Genomic DNA, 20,303 nt, shown 5'->3' with positions numbered 1-20,303 from the left:
TGTCACCGTTCTATTAATATTAATCTGCTTGAATTCAAGTAAAATGTAAAATTTAGAATAATATTTTTATTTATATATATTTTTAAATTGTTATATATTATAAATTTATAGTTTATTGCCATTCTAATTTAATTTTTATAACCTTAATTATTTTAAAATAATTTTAAAATATTTAAATAAAATATTATATAAAATTAGTTTAAAATAAAATATTGTTTAATATGATAAAATAATACGTTTACAGTTATTAAATTTTATGAAAATTTAATGTATAAAAATATTTTCAATACATAAAAGAGAATAATAAAACAATATTTTTTATTTAAATAGTGTTTGTGACAAATTATATCATATTTCTTTTTATTATAATACATCTATATTTTTACTCTTAAAGACTTACAAATTATTGATATTGTACAATTTTGATATACAAAACATTTTTCTATTGCAAGATAATTACGTTCTAAATTCATCAAATATACATATATTTAAATACAATATTTAATTTGGTAACTTTTGTTTTTTTTATGTCAAATATTTTTCTAGTATATAATATGTTAAAATATATAAATAGTTATAAATAGTTATATATATAAATAATTTGCTTTATATAAATAGCCTCGCGTATATAATTTAATAAATAATTTATTTTATTTGATAATAATATTTTTGTCAGTTATGAAATATATATGAAATCTATTTTCATCAAAGAATTCGTCGTCGCTTTCGATGGTCATAGACATAATCATTACGTTCTTCTCCGTAATCACTACGGTGATCGTAATCAACGCTTGAGCTATGGGTTTGTATAGAGCTAATATGTGGATGTTTTACTACTTCATAAGACACACTTTCATGATCTGAAAAGAAGTTCAATGAAATATAACATTTGTCTAAATTAATGGCCTATTTTTGTTATGTATAAAATTATAAAATCTGTATTTTATAGAAATGCATTTTAAAGGTTTCCAAAAGTTCTTGTAATCAGCAAGTTCGTAAAATATATACTAATTTGGAGAATAATTATTCAATATAATTATTATAGAAGAAAATAGAATTTAATTTAAACGAATCGATTTAATTAAGGAATTCACAAACAAAAATTTGTACATCTTTTGTGTAATATTTATTTTTAATATTCTTTTATATTTCTCATATACACTACCGTCAAAAAGTCTAAGACCAAAAAATTTATAAATTTATAAAAGATGTAAAAATCTCTGAAGTCACCAGATGATAATTAAAAAATGGTAGTAATTTAATCAACCAACTCTGGCTATTTAATGATCTTTATTTAATATTCACGACGTTTCGGCCATGGGTTTCGGCCCTTATCAAGTGCTAAAACACAACTTTCTATATAGAAACTTAATTTCTGATCTTAAAATGTGACATGATATAATGTGAAACAATTAACTATATCAAATACTATATGGATATAGTTAATTGTTTCACATTATATCATGTCACATTTTAAGATCAGAAATTAAGTTTCTATATAGAAAGTTGTGTTTTAGCACTTGATAAGGGCCGAAACCCATGGCCGAAACGTCGTGAATATTAAATAAAGATCATTAAATAGCCAGAGTTGGTTGATTAAATTACTACCATATTTTATAAATTTATCATTTCTACCCAAAAAATAATGCAAACTATTTTTATAGTGTTATAATATAATTTTATACTTAGCTATTAATAAAAAAAAGAAACTAGCGGAATGTCATATTTTAACATGTAATTTATTACTTTGATCTGAAACTTTTTGACTGTAGTGTACTTCTTCAAAACTTTGAATAATTTTAATTATCATTAGTTGTTAGAAAATCGCTATAGAAATGAATTGTATATTTGCATGCACTTTTTTATTGCAAAACCTTGCATTTGTCATAAATGTAAAAATAAACTTAAAAAAGTATTATAAATTTTAATTCAATTTACCTACCATACTACGTACCATTCTTTTTCAGAATTGCAGCAATAGCAATTGCTAAAGCTATTTTGGCAACCAATACTGCTTTTCCTGCGAGAGCTGCAACTCCGTGTAACAACCCATAAATCAATGCTGCTTTCATAGCTGCAAAGAAATATAATAATATTCTGCCGCCTCTTTTCTTCTTCCGAGCAGAAACTGAAATGAAAAATCAGCAGCAATTAATCGCACTATCTACTTCAAGATCGTATACTTAATTAAATGCTATAAAATTATTTTAGAAATATTGTGATAAAAATAAGATTAAAAACATAATAAACCAACATTTCACATATATATACATAAGTACAGATTGATAAATAAGTATTTATGATAAGTAGTATTATTTTTATTTTTTGAAAAATAATAAAAATATATTTGTCAAACGTATAATTTTTATTATTTATGGTTTCTTGTTAATTAATGTTATCGCAATTTAATGATTATATTTAATGTTATTAATTTGACTTAAAATTATCAGTGCTTGATAAAAATTATCATTTATCCTTTTCATTTTTTTGTTTTAATAATTTTTTATTTAGAAGCTAAATGTGTCAAGTGCAAGATTTTTGAAATAGTGCATTGCATAGTGAATAAATAAAAATAAATACACACACATATCTATATATTTTTTTCTATAATAATTTTGTACAAAGAAAAAAGATGTTATTTAAAAATTTTTTTCCCCTTTTTACTTAATATATTAGTACAATGTGTATTTGTAATATTTGTCTTTATTGTATAAAATGTATTATCAATTTAATTGCCAATTGTGCTATACATGAATATATAAGTTTATTTAAAAGATAAGAGCAAATTGCTCTCTTACCTTCAGCTACATCATTGTCATCTAAGAAAAATTGACTAAACGTAAGTTCTCTGCTAGTCCGTGTTTGATTTTTACGATCGGACGAGGAAGCTTCGACCGCCTCATTGGTTCCGCACGTATTATTTTCATCATTGATGCACTCGATTGTCCCCGAAGCTTTCTGTAGAAGCTTTCTGTTTACGGGTTCGCAAGAACAAATGGCGATGAAACCGCCTAATATCAAAAAGCCGAAGAGCTGCCAAAGCATGTTCGACAAGAACTGACGGTTTGTGGAGATCGTCATCATTTATAGGCTCTTGCAATTAGTAGTAATGGCGGAGCAAAGTGTTGTTACGACATACAGAGCGTGAATGCATCTATGGCAAAATGCATCATGCGAGTAAAATTATTCCGACCGGTGCTACAGAACCGGTATTCCGCATGTTTCTGCACGCATGTGATGACCGCGTACATAGCCAATACATAATACCGCAATTATTACAATGCTAAACGGAGTGCATGAAGCGTGATAGAGGAATAAATTATAGCATTATCATCGTGCCTATATCTGAAGTATGAAATAATGTATGTGTGTATTCGTGATATATGTAGAGTTTGGTTCGCGCATTCTGAACATTTGGTCGAATTTATTACGCTTAAGGAGATAAATAGAGAAAGAGAATGCTGAATAGATGAAAAATTTTAAATTTATTTTAAAATCGAATAACAAGCATCAACGAATATGTTGGCCAGAATACCCATTTTCATACAAGTTACAGTATATTATATTTATGCTTACATAAAATATTATATAGTTTAATCTATATGTGTGAGAAAGGTAAATTAATTCCCAAATCAAATAGACCGTCAATAGAAACGTTATTAAAGAAAGTAGAAAGTAATATGAATTCTATAATTATAAATCATTACTAGTGTTTTTCATCTTATACACGAATTTTCTCCATTGTTTTGGAATTAATTGGTTGATTCAAGATATCTACTGTTAGTTGTTAAAAAAATATCAGTCAGAGAGTCAATTCTGTCGAGTCGATACTGATGTTACTTTCCAGCAATTTTTCAATAAAATAAGTAATTTTCATTTTCGTCTCTCTTATGTATTATTCACAATTATATGTTGTCAAACAGGAAATGACAGAATAAATTATTACGTTGTAATAAAAAAGTTGTTCTGATTTTATTACCCACTATGATATTAAACGCACGCGTGAGCTGAATTAAACAGATAAGTAGATTGTCACCAAATGAATGAAGAAGCTTTCTTTTCACTTGTTGCAGCTCCCACGATTCTTGCGCGCCAGAAAGTGGAGAATAAGGTCTAAAAAGCATGATCTTTTTCTTCAACGAGTGTTTTGTATGCCACTGGGCCAATCGAGCATCCTCGATTCACTACTCAGAATATGCAGGGTTACAGCCTCCAAAGGTTACTGGCTATACGCATCCCAACATGACATGAAGAATGCAACTTCCGCACTTTAGTATTTAGCGTCTGAAATTCTTCGTGTATTCTCAGTGTTAATGCGAGATATAATATTCAAACCGTCATTTTCTCGAAAATAAATTTTCGATATTCTCGACAATGTTATTTTATAGATCCACTTATACGTTTGTAAATCTTTCTTACATAAATTTTATTTTTTAGTATTGCTTTTTTTTGTTCTGTGATATCTGTCAAGTAATTATGTCTGAGATCGTTAGAACCATTTTTTACAGTTACATATATACGTGTCGCTTTAATTAGATCCAATTCCAAGGCTATATGAATTGTATGGGGTATAAATTCCCTCACTTTATTCTTAATTCGTACTTAGATTTTCGCAAACAAGCATGATCTGGTAATGAGCTAGGTCAGAATCCTCCGCGTGTGAATCGCCAGAACCACCTGTTGCTGATCGTTGACCTGAATCTAATAACAGGCAGAAACGTCCTGTTCTTGTCTAAAATATCTCTCGAGAAAATCGTTCATGACGGTATAACCTATTGCCTCACTTTTATTATTCCAAGTTATGTTCTGTCATACCGCTTCTGCTTCTGCACAGATAAAATCTTTATTACGTGGTCGATTTTTTTATACTCTTAACTGGATTATATATATATTTATTATATTCTAGTTTGGTAGGATTAAATTCAATGAGACATGGAACTTATTTTAATCTCCAATTATTTTCAAAAAAAAAAAAAAAAAAAAAATATAATATATTATCTTAACACAATAGTGATTAAGAAAGTATTTTTTCGACAGACTTTCGCGAATCGAACAACGAGAAACGAATCATCCTTGACACGCCGTCATTAAGCTAAAAGTCATTAAAATAAATTTCAGTCAAAATGTCCTACTTGTCTACTTTTGCGAACAATCGAAAGTTCAGCGCGTTTTGCGACTTAAAATTTGAGCGGTGTATCAGATAATCAGAAGTAATAATGGGACCCAACCGTGCGTAGGTTAATTGCGGCGGAATTCATTTCTCGCACCGTTTGTGAGAATATAACTGCGCGCTCACAGAGAATGTAGCACGGGCCTTAATACAGTTAAACACCGTCTGTGTGCGGGTCCGTAGCACTGACTATGGGATAATCGCGAAGTAGGTAACAGCATGGAAGATGCATCGCTGGCTGTTGTCGCATTAGAGATGCGCTAACCTCGATCGAGTGTGTCGGTGGTGCGTCGCGCGCTCAGCTTCACGCTCCTAACGAAGCGTGGTACAACAGGAAAATAGAATACGCCGGGTGCGACGATCTTATGCCGCGAGTTTACACACGTTATTAATCTTTTCGAACAGTAGATTTTTATATCCGACGGATGCACAGCCATTTTTGATCTTGCATGTAATTTACATCTATTCATTTTCTATGCGATCGACCTGTGGGAAGAAAATGTAAACCGCTTTTGTCTATTATGATTTTTTTAATCGAAGAAATTCGTTTTTTTTAAACTTCTAAATTTTAATTTTTTTCATTGCTCTTAAAAGTGATATTTATTTTCTAATAATCTTAAATCAGTATGAAAGTATCCACAATGTAATAAATGTAATTATAACCGATGAAGAAAATATAAAGCCTTTGTGTCTCATGATTAATAATAAAAGATTTTGAGAGAGAGAGAGAGAGGTAATTGTTTTATAACAATAATGTATAATTGTTGTAAAATTTTTAAATCTTACTTTCTTAGTTGATTAAAAATTATGTTTATCTTCTAATAATCGTAAATCCGTATGAAAGCATCCTAATGTAATAAACGTCTTAATGTAATCGTAACTAATACTCGAGTACATATCTACATTAAGACTGGCAGCAGTTGAGAAAATTAGTTAATTACATAGCCGTAAGACGTGCTTCCATATACTCGTAATATAGATCACAGCAATTTCTATTTACATTAATAATTTCCATTTATAGCGCCGAAAATGAAGGTGAGCTGATTTATGTTAGATGTGCTGACGATTATACATGCAAAGTGTATGTAATCAAAATGCAATTCGAGCAAAAGTGAGACACGTAGTGCAATCGTAAATTTACGGTTACGTAATGTAATTAATAGTATCATAATTGTATAATTATAGAGCGTGTTATATTATTACGTTCTTCTCATTTTATCGTTAATAAGTCTGGAACAAAATAAATTTCTTTTTTTAAAGACACGCCGAGCGCTAAGAGAGCAATAATCCACGAAAATAATATATAAATTTCTCTGAATCCGGAGTGTGATAATTGAGAGTTAACCGATGGAAATGCAATCGATAACGATTCATTAGCAACATTTAGCATATGAATGCAAATATGTAATCGGTTGATTATTATTGTTTATACAACACAAATATCGCAAATAATGTGAAATGCTGTACAGATTCAGGGAAAGTAGATCATCCTTCTCGATAATTCCTCACCCATTTCGCGCCGCAGGGAAACCTACGATAGGAAGGTCACGAGTTGTCCGCAACCTGGAACTAGTTTCTAGCATCTTACACGTTATGCGGGGGTCAGGGAGATCACGGTGCCAGGTACGTTGCCAATGAGATCCATGATGCTCCCCTCTGGTCTCATCCCGACATGCTGCCTCTTCTCCCGCGTGAGATACGAATCTCGATGTGGTTGCATACAAACGACGCGCGGGAGAGAAACACACGTATATATATATATGTACACGGTTTAATCTTCCGTGTACATACATGTAGCAGCCGCACAGCGAAATTTAACGAACGAATCGCATGGCGGTCGTTCAACAACGATGTCTCGATCTCGAGGCGCGAGTGGGTCTCTGTGTCAGGAAGGGTCACATGCTCTTGGCTCACTACCATCATGGGAATTTTTATCCCGTCCCTGTTCCGCGCGCCGCGCCGCGGAATAGCAGCTGTCTAGCGCGCTGAAAGAGTAAGAGGAAGATGAAAGGACGAGAGCTCGCGAGAAGAGGAGAGGATAGAAGAGGATCATCCACTCATACACGTAAGGTCGTGTCGTCACATGCACTACTGGTACATCCGTTTGTGTACGAGAGAGAGATACCTACACCCCCTTCGTGAAGGATGGCATCTAGGTGGATGGCTCCTCGCTGGTATATATCGGTCCGACGACTTCGTCCTGGCGCCAGTTCTCTCTAGTCGAGGATCATCCAGCACGTGGGTGCGCGCAAGCCTCTCGTAGTATCTCTCCGGCTAGTCACTGCGAAATTTCGAGTCCCCGTGTGAGTCTCTCGTGTGATCCCGACGACGACCAAGAAGGTGCCTCTGTGATTTCGTCTCTTTTTTTTTTGTAAATCTACCCAGTCGAGAGCGCCCGCGAGTTTCGGGACATCCAGGATGTCGGCGATTAAGAATTTATCCAAGTGCGTGCTGCTCTTGTTGGTATGCAGTGCAACTATTCGAGCGGACGAGGACGGCGGATTCCTCGACCGAGGATACCGTGCGCTTTATCGCGTCTACGAGGAGTGCGAGCATCGCAACATGGCCGTGTCGCCGTGTTTGAAGAAGAAGGCGATCGCCTTCTTCGAGAGGCTCGGTCGCATACAGACCTTACCGATCGGCGACAATCTCGAGCTGGTCAGAGTCGCGTCCATTGAGGACGATAGCTCCAAGAGCTCCGATCTGGAGAAGACCTTGGCCAGAACCGGAGGTGCCACGGACGAGATCCTCAACGATATTTTGTTCGAGCGCGTGGCCGCGCTGTTGAACAGTTTCAACGTGCAGATCAGCTTACCAAAGACGAATTCCGGCGAGTTAAAGCGGAGCGTCGAGGAGGGCCGCGGGAAGATGAAGAAGATGATGGGCATGATGATGATGGGAATGGCGATGAAGCTCGCCGCGCTAGTTCCCATCGCCATAGGCGTACTTTTCCTCCTGGCTGGCAAGGCGCTCATCATCAGCAAGATCGCCTTGGTGCTGTCGTTGATTATCGGATTGAAGAAGTTGCTGAGCCAAAAGCAGAGCCACGATCATGGTGGCTGGCAGCAAGGAGGCGGTGGCTGGGATAGGAGTCTAAAGGGAATCATAAACAACACACCTGTTCCATTAATGACAGAGGCAGACCGCAAGTACGCTCAGAATTTGGCGTACGCAGGCGCGCGGCAGCAGCATTGAACCAATTAACAGCTCAATTAAAGGAGGAGATCCTCAGGTATCTGGGAGAGATACGGAGAGAGAGAGAGAGAGAGAGCAACGCCTGTATCCAAAGGAGCAGATAATACGCGAAATTCGAGACAGTTTAAGACATTGAAATTGAATTATTTTCGCCAAGATATATTTTATATACATGATACATCGTTTGTCCGTTCGATTTTACATTTATTCAGGCGTAAATTGTGAGGAAAGAAAGAGTGTAAAAATGTGACATATTATGTCGAAGTAACAAATTTTTGTGAAGAAAAATACGCTGAAACTAAACGTAGGAAAGAAAATTAGCACGAACTGTCTCGTTCGTGTAACCTATTTTTAGAAGCCTGATCGCTTTTCGGACGATTGTTGACATGATAATAATTATATCGTAATTTTTCGCTCTTCAAATTAACGGTTCTGTCACGATGTAATTTGATTTGCGATGGAATAATATATCAAAAATCTTCTGTAAACCACAGGTGGAATATAAATAGCTGCGTCGAGCAAACATAAAGCAAAAAGAGTTGAACAGCAGGTGTTTGTATTTCCACTACCGACTGGCTCGGCAAATAATCCAGCGAAATGATAGTGAGAGAGTAATTTTCACGCACGCGAACTTTTAACGGCGTCGGTTAAGAGATTTTTTTTTGTATTTCTTGACAATCGAAAGGCGATCAGTCTTAAAGTCGAGTAAAAAAGATGATGGACCTCATCGTTATTTTATTAGCCGAATTTGCAGTCGTTTCTCAGCACTTACTAAGATATTTATATTTATTATTTAGTATCACCATGTGTAGGCGGCAAAGTATTTATTTTAGACTTATAAAATAATAACCTTAGAGAGAGTTCTTATTTGGAATGTGTAGTTTGCGACAAGTACTTACACGAATATCTTTATATCGACGTTACTAAACCGTGTGTTCAGTAGAATAAGTGTGACGACTAAAACACTTGAATATTAAAACGTAGCGAATAAAATGTACTAATTTAATCTTCTGTCAATATTTATTACATAATAATAACGTAATTATATATATATTTATATATGTAACATTTTAGGAGACGTAACATATTTATTTCGTAACGATCGTAATAGATGCGGTAGATCGTAGTGTTGCTTCACTCTTACGGTCTCTAGAACGTCGAAAAATAATGTTTGGCTTATAATATACTATGTTTATTTAAGTACACACTTGGCGATGCGACGCATTCTACGAGATGTATACAAGATGTATACGTTTGATCCCCGAGAAGCGATTATAAATTCGGTCTTGAGTGTTACTTTGTGAACACAGGCGCTCAATATATATGCTTTCTCAAAAGAAAATATCGATTACAACACAGTTTTACCTGACTGTAAATTATTACGAAATAAAGTCGTATGTCATTCTCACTTCTTTATATATGCATTTCTTGATGTGCGCGACCCTTCCCAGAACAAATTCTCCAAAAATATCGGACCTCGTTTTCAGTGTACTTTCAATCCCAGAACGGCGGCGAACAGAGCGAAGAAAAATCCCGCAAGAAGCGTCGTCCCTTTCAAAAGGAACAGGCCACCGATTATCGCTGGTATCAAAGCAACAAATTTCAGTTTGTATGCCATTAGCAACGCCAACATTGTACGGTCCATTCTTCGTCTGAAAGGTCTTCCTAAAACTTATCACAAAACAATATTGTTAGAAAATATTAATCTAAATTTATTACAAATATGTATATTGAATACTATTATTATTTAATATTAAATTCTGTATTAAATAATAATTTTGCGTATATTATACACATTTACATAGTTAGTATGCAAATATAATATTGATTATTAACAGGATTATTGAATAAAGTTCTTTACATAATATCAGTTATAACAGTTGAGCTAATATAATATTGTAATTAAAATACAAGAATTTAGCTTAATAAATGGCGTTTTATATCACTTATTAGCGTAAGGAATCAAGGAAGAATATATTCTGAAAGTACCGAAATACGAACATTTTGCTACATCACGTTTAATAAAAAAGACATATTATATCGTTATAATAGAAGGCATCATGATATCAAAAAAAAACCCGTTATACAACGGTATTGTTCACCACGCTTCATCAAAAGACGACACAATTCAAACGTAATGCTTGCCGGCACATTTTTTCTTACGTTTATAGCGTTTTATAGCGACTTGATAGAAGCGCGTTTCTGCCGTTAAACGCTTTAACGACGCTGATTGTGATTTAGTTACCTCGTGCCTTGACTCCGCTTCTGGGCTGCGCACTATGAATGTCCTGGAGGTGCATCTCGGCCGTCGTGTCTCTGGCGACGTGATCGCCAGTTGGAGAAACAAGACTTTCAGACGTGACATTGCTGTACGTATAACTAAGGACCTTCCTGTCGTAAGTGACAGCTCTCTCCTCTTCCTCCTGTCGCTTCTCCTGCAGCGATCTCGAGTTCTTTATCGCGCAGCTGACACAGTTCAAGGTCAGCAAAATCGCAACCATCAGATTAACTCTCGATGGCATTTTTCCTCGCGTTCATGAAGAACAGGCTCGACGACTGGAAGTTTACCGATAGAATCTGCTCGCAATTTCGTCCACGATCCCGCTTCTTGGAGATCTTATTTCAGCGTCATGACATCATTACGCATTGACTGTTTGTTCAGGCCACGCAGTATCCGAGGATTGCTTTCTCGGATCATCCGAACACTTTTCTTTGGTTCAATGATGCGAGAGATGAGCGTTATGGTTCGTCACAGCATGTCTCTTTCCGTTACTAGGGTTGCTCTCTTCTCGTTTTATATGTTTTTTCTCCTTCTATACATATGCATGCGTGAGACTTTCGAATGAATTTTGGGCAGAGGTAGACACGCAGGTAGTGGCACACCAAGTACGGACGGGGTAGAATGATAGAATGAACGATGCAACGAACAACTGCGAACTAACCGATCCGTCGTTGATTCCTCGACGACAAACCAACCGGACGTCGCGGATGCCGCGTTGGGCACGCTTCAGTTGCCGGGAAAATCGGCAGTCCGTGAAAAATGAGCTCCGACCAGCGATATATACGCGTGTGGTAAACACTATGATCCAAATTGTCAGAGCCGATATATATGTCAGGCTATACTGCAGAACGGTACACGATGGAGGTGGCTGTCATAGATAAGGAGGTTTCTGCGGGTGCTTCTGCCACGCAGGAGAAAGGGAGTTGAGGCATATCTGCAACCCGGTGCGTTACAGGGGCGAAAATTGCCTCGGAGAACATGATAACAACACGTCGTTTGCGGTAAATGCGGCTTTCTTCAATTACACAGATGTCCGGGCTGACAGGAGCTTGATGAATGCTTCTCGTTAGATTAGATACTGTCGCGATTCGATTTCTTAGTATTTCTATTTCGAGAAAAATCGGTTCATCAATTTGACTACAAAAATTCTCCAGTTTGATAAAACACGGTCAAAATCTTACGTTTCTACATTGTTGCGCTAAATAATATTTAAACTAGAGTTTCTATAAATTAGAACATTCCTAAATTTTATTAACTAATTATTGAACAATTTAAAATATTCTAATCAATAATTAACACATCTTATATAAATACATTAAAACAATTTCGAAATTGGCTAAAAGATTACATTTATATTTTGTTAAAATGTTATAATTTTTCACAAGTAAATAATTATGTTTTCAATTTAAAATAACCAGTGCTTCATTTAAATTGATTTCAAGTAATTGTGATCGAAACCATATCCGATAGGTCTTGTAAAAACTGTATCAATTGTTTCACTTCACTCCACCCGCTCTTTAATTCCATTACGCCACAGAAACCTTTTCTAAATCTTTCTCATCGATTGCTTGTTTTGTCAGAGCGTCTTGCACTTATCACAGAGCATCGTGGACTGCACTACAACCTACATTCTGCTACATATTTATCTGAACCATCTGAAATACTGAGGCACGTAGTTCACGTTTGAGCGCATACTAGGATGTTACATATTGAAGTAAAAGCGAGCATTTTGTTCATCTGCAGGATATGAAATTAGAAAACTCCACGTGTTTAACATGCGGAGATTACAAATGATCGATCGTTTAGAATTCTGACGAGGTCTATTTTTTAAATCACGTCCAACAAACACGCGGCTTGTTAATAAGCCACAACAGCTTTAAATGATCCTTGCAATCTTGGCATATTCTCTTCTTGTTGTGTTTAATGTACCAGTTTACGTATCTAGGTATATGGGTTCGAAAATATTTATGTATATACTTTATGCATTCAGTCACTTTCTATTTGCAAGGTCTCAAAATACAAAAATTGCAATATATCGAATTATTAAGGAAATTGATTAAGTAGTTGATTAATTAGTTTAATTGATTTTCCATTTCTTTGTGAACAACATAATTCAGAACGTCTAATAATGCTAGTGCTCTGCAATATTATATAATATTGAGATTTAAATAAAAGAAGAATTATAAATCTGTTACCAAGTGATAAAGCAATATTATTATTTGAAATTGCTTATAATTGCATATTGTAATTTCCGTGTAAATTCAGTTCAAATTACACAGCACTTAAATGATAGATGGACTTTCATGAATATCAAATTTGTAAGAAAATGGTAACAATGTAACAGCTCTGCATAATTAAGATGGAGCGTTCGAATTATGTTCGCGCATAAGATGAAACAGTAGTGTTGCGCAGCGTGAAATATTCCTATTTTATCATGTGATTAATAACTTGGCGGCGTAGAATTTTCCAGCAATTATCACCTTCTTATCTGCTCTGAAAATCACGAGTCACACGCTCCACGTCGACTCAAACTGATGTTTAACAGTCATTATCACGTATATACTCTCTCCGCGACTTTCTTCATTCTTGGATATCGCGTTCAGTCAATTTCACCAGTAATAAGCCTATATATTTACAATATATAGTAGGGAATCTGCACGCACTGATTACTGCTTACTGGTATCAAAATTGTTTTTTCACAATTTTTTTTTTTTTGAGATGCAGCATTTCTAACTTGCATCACTAATAAAGAATACCGCCTATTAATTGTCGGACATATACATACAGTGCTACTTTTACATCAGTTTAACCATATTTGTGTTAATTACAATGCACAATTTATCGTTCTTGAAACTGGCATACTAGTTATTTGTAGACAAATCATATACTAGTGCATTAGAATTTCTCGTGTATGAAATCAGGAAACCCACATATCGGTACAATAATTTTATTCACGTGTCACCTAGATGTATTAAATTCTTGGAAAAAACAAGGCATAATTTGATTGTTTCATGAATTTGAGTCCAAATGACATTAGTCGCGACAAATAAAAGGAACACCGGAAGATCAAATAAAGAAGACGAATACGTTGTTGATTACGCCTATTAAATTGCCATTGTCATATTACCGTTATTTTTTTCAGAATACGATAGATTTATATAATAATTATTATTATACATTTTGTGATTAATAAAATATATATAATTATGCTTATATATATATATATATATATATATATATATATATTGTTATTATAACTATAATTCTGAAATTATTATAAATTTTTAAAGAATATATCAATTATTTATTAATTTATTTCAGTTACTAATTGTTATTATCTTAAACATAAAAAAATTAATTGATTTTATAGCGAATAAAAAATTATGTTGTGCTGGTAAATTGTAAAATTATTATAAATTTTCTTATGAACATAATTGATATTTTTGCTAAACTTGAATCTGTTATTATTACTGCTAGCATGGTCCTAATTTTGGTGAATAGTTCATGCTTACAAAAAAACGAGTTCATAATTATCAACGTCAGCAGTTTTCGTAATTTTTTTGTATGTATAACAGTATAAAGTAATAAAAGGTACTTAACTATAAATTAAAGCACAATGCATGAGAGTCTTAAAAATTATCTTCTGGATAAAGAAATGTTTATATAAATTGCAGATAAATTTATCAGTTTGTCATCAATTAATTTCTTAATATTCTCTTTATGTTGCGACAAAATTATTTTGAAAAATACTGACTGTTTTTGGTAATTTATGAATAAATTTCTCATTAAATTAAATTTCTTTTCTTGATAATAATAATAGATTTAAATAATATAATATAATTTAATTACAATATTTTTTATGTACAGTTAAAAATTTTACTAATTTCTATATATGTATATTTACTGCTTCGACATTCAAACATATATCATTTTTCTTATATAATAAATTAATTAATGAGTACAAAAAGAGATCTTTTCGCACTTGTTGCGATTTACTAATTGTTTTCTAAAAAAATAAACTGTTCTTTTGTAATTAATAATTGATTCTCAAGTCTGCATATATTGCAATAAAATATAATATTATTCAATAATAATTGTTTGCTAAAATCTTTAAATTATTTGACAATATTTTAACTTCCTGTGGTCATGTAGCTAAAACCACTATAGATGATTGTAATTTGCAGCAAAACTTGAGACAAAATTTATTTATAATTTTATATATATATATATATATATATATCTTTAGCAAATTACTTATATATGTATATTGATTACTACAACAATCGATATTATTTAACTACTTGCCTTCTTACAGGCAGGGGGAGCTTTAGAAATGGAATGGAGTAAGTTGCATTACTTTTGATTTACTTTTTAGCAGAGCGTAGGTCGCGAGGATTACAAGCATGTCTCTTGGGCTGTAACTATTCAAGTAAAACGAATTCAATTAATAGTAGATACCATATATACTCTCACAATAGAGAATAATGACGATGAAGATGTTATATGGGAAGAATGATCCATTTACTTCGGTTGAAATATTCCAGGGAAGATCCTTCAAGAATGATTGACGTAAACAACGAGCCAATGATCGAGGTAGAGTATAACTCAGGTGGTACGGGAGTGGACGTTGGATCCTTCGTTACGCATCAGTACCAGGTTAGATGAGCGTCTCCTCCTCTGAGCTTTTCACGGTCCTGGTACATATATAAACTAATGGCCCGGTCTGGCATGAATGTCAGTTAAAATATTATTGGCCAACAAGTCGGTTGGGATCGTGAGATACGCGCAGTTCTTTGATAATACGTGATCGTAGGGTGTGTTGCAAAAAAAAAGAAAAAAAGAAAATAACTCCAGATGCTAGAAAGATGCTACTGCTGTACGTGCTGCTTCTACTACCTATTTTCGTCGTGGGGCAGGAATTACAATCAATGAACACTCCGGACCGAGAGATCCTACGAAGCAATGGTCCTAAAGACACTTTAGATTGGATTGGTGAAGGATTTCTAAATGCTCTTGACGCATTTTTTCCTGATGCAAAATTATATGGTAGTATCGAAGGTATATTAATAATAATGAATCGTGATCGGGGGATAATATTTTTTTCCAATGTATCTTTGATGCCTGATACTCAGATTTTGTTTTATTCTAAATAATATAGCAGCATATATAAGACAATAAAATAATAAAGTAATTTTTTGTAAAACAACTATTAATATACTATTATTATTGTTAAGTTCGAGCAGCATTTAATATTATTTTTAGTCAAAATTACATCTTTTACCTAGTCTAAAAAATTGACATTTTAATTTATATTATAATAAAGAAATAAGTTGATATACAATAAAAATATATTATTTTAAACATTATTTTGAAGGAAGAGATAGTAATATATTATAGCTATTAACATATTATTATGTCGTTATAAATCCTTTATTTGTAATAGCGGAATTAATATTAGACAAAAAAAGAAGATTAAAACAATACAGAATTTATAATTTAAAAAAATATGAAAAACTTAAAATAATTATTTCATGTGCATTTTAATATTGAAGTATTGAGTTCGCCAAACTATTAATTGCATTTCGGTATATGTTAGATACAACTCTTTTTGCGTTAACACAATGAGCTTTCTCTGTAACTATAAGAAATATTTTAAAAAGATAAGATGGCTAATACAATGCAATATTTTAAATTTAATCGTCAAAGAACTAAAGAATTTGGTGTAAAAAAAAATTATGAGACATCGCGTATTAATCAAATGCCGTTAAAGAAGCGTGTAATTGCACATGTTGTTCATTATATATGATGCTTTTTGATTTACGACGCGAAGCCTCCTGGTACAAAAACATAAGTGCTCTCTTTCTACTCTACTTCATTTTATTAACGTCCATGATGGTCGTTCTTAATAAGGAAGAAGTACACTTCAATAAAGCTCGTCATACGCAGGATTCTTTTATGATATTTAATGTAATATTATATATATATATATGTTATATATATATATATATATATATATAACTTATATTGCGTTGATTTAAAATATTACATTAAATATCATATATATATATATATATATATATATATATATATAAATAGAATTTATTAGTTACACACAAGAAGTATAATACGTCGAAGGGGAAGATATGATACATATATATATATATATATATATATGTATATATATGTTTTTCCTTAATTTGTTATATATTTATATTTTATGAACTTTTTTATATGTATATAGTATAATTAGATATTATATGTAGTATAATATGTTATATATATTAGTTAAATATATTATATACAGTATAAAAGATGTAAAAATAGATTATAATATACAGTTTACATACAGTTCTTTGTTATATCTATTTTTATTGAATATTGTTGTTTTATTAATTGCAGAAGGTAGAAGAGGAACGAGGAGGCTGCTTAGGTATCTTATACCTTTGATCATTGGAATTATATTAATAAAGGCGCTTCTACTGCCTCTAACATTGAAGACATTGGCTGTTCTAAGTGGAAAAGCCGTCGTACTAAGTTTGATGAGTTTGATACTGGCAGCCATAGTCGTATTGAAAAAAGCCGTTCACGAAGCCCATGTCCACGAATCTTACAGCGATGTACATAAATATAGGCGAAAGGGTACATATGATTTTGATAATTATCAAGAGTTTGAGCCTTATAGAGTTATTTACAAAGATCGACGTAAAAAGAAATAAGAAAAAATAATAATAGTATAAAATTATTTCTGTTATAATTTCTTATTCTTATTTATATATTAATATTTGTCATACTAGAAAATATTAATTACACTTTGATATTTTGATTATAGCAATTGGAAAACGTCAATTTTATATAGAAAATTAAAGATTATAAACATTTATTTATTCTTCTTCGTAATCTTAATACAATATTTTTTAATAGACTTATATATAATCATTATTTTATTAATTTATTTTAGTATCCTAGTATAACAAAATTAAAAAGTAGACATTGTAAATATAATTGTACATGAAAAAGCGTAATATACGTTATCGAATATATCCAGTTGTAAAAGTCTCTCTTATTAGAATTAATATCACTGAAAGAGAATTTCACGAAGAAAATGTGTTACTTGTTTGTGCTAATTGTGTTAACTGCAACATGCGATAATCGAAGGCATACATTTGTGAAAGTTGCGAAAAACAAAGAAAACTGATTAATAGAAGCATATAATTAAATACGTACAATGCATTTATTTATTTACTACATGTACTGATTTGATAGTAGTATAGAAAAATTTTAAGATGAGTTATCCGAATGTATTTCGAGACTCATTTCACTAGCATGATGTAAGAAAGAGAGAAAGTTCCTTGATTCTCCGCAAGAAACTAGTTTGTAAGTAGCGTGTCCATTTCTTAGTGTATCCATCAAAGTTAAATTATTCAGCTATAAAAATAATAAACATGTTTTCCACATAAATTTGAGCGCTACAATTAAACGTATATGAATTAATGTAATTAAAGTACAAATTATAAAAATTAAATAACTATTACACAAGAAAAGTATTTATTTATTATCGCATAAAAATAGCTATAATTGTTCTCTTTGTGTGACTTACGTTTTCTTTAAATAAGTATAATCTTAATGAAATATTAAAATTAAACAATACATTGTACAATTGTACGACAAAGGATTGAGAGAAAGCGAGAAAAGGAACCATCAGCCCCATTCACGTGAAGAATAAGACGGGAAAAAATAAAGATAAGGTTGGAACTCTCTTCTGACCCGGATATAGGTTGTCGACCTTCAATTCTCTAAGCCCTGCGCAGTTCCGAAGGCCCTTAAAAGATTTTTATCTATTGTGTAATCAAACTTTTCCGTATCAGATTTACAATATAAATAAAATATAAATATGTGAAAAATATAAAAAAACAATTGTATATATTATACATATCGACAACAGTTTATATTAATTAAATAAGATTACCAGAAATAAATGCATCAATTATTATTCAATTCTCAACTTTCTTAATATTATGCGGCGGATAAGCAAAATTATTAAAATATTTTTATTTAACAAAATATATTTTCAAAATAATCTACACGAATTTGCTATAATTGGAGATCGCCGTACAAATTGCTCTAAAGTGCCATATTTATTGTAGTAGAGGAAGTAAACGGCGGCGCCGACAGTGCTTGTAACCCAGAAAATTAATCGCAAAATTGTCTCCGTTCCTTCCAAGTCAGATACCGTTATACGAAGATGACGAAATCCCTCATACCTGTTAAATATTTAAAGAGATTCACGTGGAGCACAATGGAATACCTCCTGCGAATAAGTTATCTGTTACCTTTCTAAGTATGGTTGCCACTTGAAAAGCAACGCCGATGATGGTTTTACCGTGAATTATTGTCATGTGACACCAATTTCTGTTAATTCGGCATATATTTATTTTTAGCATAAATTTTAATGAAATCAAAAGATGACAAATTCGACAAGGAAGTATGTGATTATCATATTATTTTTTTATTTCACAGTGAAAGTATGTCACAAGCGTCACTTACTTACGTAACAATTTAAGTTAAATTCGGATATTATTTACTTTCTCCGTCCGAATTTTAATGATATAATAAAATAATAACGAGTAGATGAAAAAGTCAATGAGTAAAAAATTTTATTAACTCGGGTTATATCAGAAAACCCGTTGAAGACGTAATCTGTAGTTCACATATTACTGATGACCGTATGTCTGGGTCAAGGTAAACAGCTTGATGCACGTGGTTCCACGAGAATGCATCGAGCCATTCTACAAAGAAGTGAACTATGGTACCTAAAAAATTATATATATATCTATATAAATTGCGCTTAGAAAATTTTTTAGAATTAAATTGATTTATTATATTACAATCAAACAAATTATTTGATATAGTTTTAAATATTTTAATGAAAATTTGAAGTTAAATATCCTATGTATTTATTTTATTTATAATTCCAAGATAAATTATTACCAGGAACTGTCAACATTAAGTGTCGCCTAAATGCACGCGCACACGCTAGTTGTAAGAAAACCTATCCGCAATCATGAAACATGTGCAATCGTGAATGACGTTGAGAAAATTATGCAAACCTCTCGCCTCTATTGTTGTCAATTCTCTAAACAATCTGTTGAATGTATTAGAAAAATTAGAAAGTATCGTTTGTTAAAATGTTATTATTGCTATAATTTCAAAAGAAGAGAGGGGTAGAAAGTTTTACATCCTTTGAAATAAAAAAGAAAAATAAAAATCACAAAATTAAGTTTTAAATTACACTTCTTCCAATCAATCAAGATATTATTGGAGTTTTTACTTAGATTCCCCACTTAAATATCCCTTTCTTATACAGAAACAAATAAATCTCTGAAAATCCCTTAATGGATATTATCTCCCCTGACCTAAATACTGAGTGGTTACCGTGGTAAACATAGCGATGTCTCCCAGAGATGTTAAAGGAACGACTTCTAGGTCCGCCCAAACGGTGACGCGTCTCTCGGCGTGCGTTTGTTTAAAAAATTATCGAAGAAAGTTTTCTGGGGAGGTGGCCACCGCCGACATCTATAATGATGAGTCGTTCGTCTCGTCGTCATACACGTTGTCGTCGCTCAGAGTGGGGGATATCGAGGAGGGTTTTGTACGTGG

General features: G+C 32.5%; 4 protein-coding genes across 6 annotated transcripts; 2 read left to right on the top strand and 2 right to left on the bottom strand.

The window, feature by feature from the left end:
• Positions 1–624: 624 nt before the first annotated feature.
• On the bottom strand, positions 625–3,081 carry LOC114932589 (uncharacterized). The gene is made up of 3 exons (XM_085479724.1): positions 2,799–3,081; positions 1,955–2,128; positions 625–860 (listed from the first exon to the last, which is right to left on the bottom strand). The coding sequence occupies exons 1-3, from the start codon at positions 3,079–3,081 to the stop codon at positions 706–708; spliced, it is 612 nt and encodes a 203-aa protein (XP_085335850.1). The 3' UTR covers positions 625–705.
• A 4,507-nt stretch (positions 3,082–7,588) lies between these two features.
• On the top strand, positions 7,589–8,374 carry Osi12 (DUF1676 domain-containing protein Osi12). The gene has a single exon (XM_085479723.1). The coding sequence runs from the start codon at positions 7,589–7,591 to the stop codon at positions 8,363–8,365; it is 777 nt and encodes a 258-aa protein (XP_085335849.1). The 3' UTR covers positions 8,366–8,374.
• Positions 8,375–9,804: 1,430 nt separating this feature from the next.
• Positions 9,805–10,887, bottom strand: LOC114932409 (uncharacterized). Of its 2 annotated transcripts, none has more exons than XM_085479722.1 (2): positions 10,611–10,887; positions 9,805–10,036 (listed from the first exon to the last, which is right to left on the bottom strand). In XM_085479722.1, exons 1-2 carry the CDS (start codon positions 10,885–10,887, stop codon positions 9,849–9,851), a joined length of 465 nt encoding a protein of 154 aa, XP_085335848.1. In that variant the 3' UTR covers positions 9,805–9,848. The 2 variants fall into 2 exon arrangements, with proteins under 2 accessions (XP_085335848.1, XP_029160412.1); XM_029304579.1 differs by having other exon boundaries at positions 9,805–10,030.
• Positions 10,888–15,511: 4,624 nt separating this feature from the next.
• Osi13 (Protein) lies at positions 15,512–17,362 on the top strand. 2 transcript variants are annotated; one of them, XM_085479732.1, is made up of 2 exons: positions 15,512–15,692; positions 17,046–17,362. In XM_085479732.1, the coding sequence occupies exons 1-2, from the start codon at positions 15,512–15,514 to the stop codon at positions 17,360–17,362; spliced, it is 498 nt and encodes a 165-aa protein (XP_085335858.1). The 2 variants fall into 2 exon arrangements, with proteins under 2 accessions (XP_085335858.1, XP_085335857.1); XM_085479731.1 differs by having other exon boundaries at positions 15,512–15,704; positions 17,040–17,362.
• Positions 17,363–20,303: the final 2,941 nt, after the last annotated feature.

The sequence above is a fragment of the Nylanderia fulva genome, unplaced genomic scaffold (assembly GCF_048542155.1).
Source record: "Nylanderia fulva isolate GAGA-0341 unplaced genomic scaffold, ASM4854215v1 Scaffold13, whole genome shotgun sequence".
Lineage (NCBI taxonomy): Eukaryota > Metazoa > Arthropoda > Insecta > Hymenoptera > Formicidae > Nylanderia > Nylanderia fulva.
The sequence above is the reverse complement of the archived record's forward strand: the minus strand, read 5'-3'. Positions and strand labels throughout refer to the sequence as shown.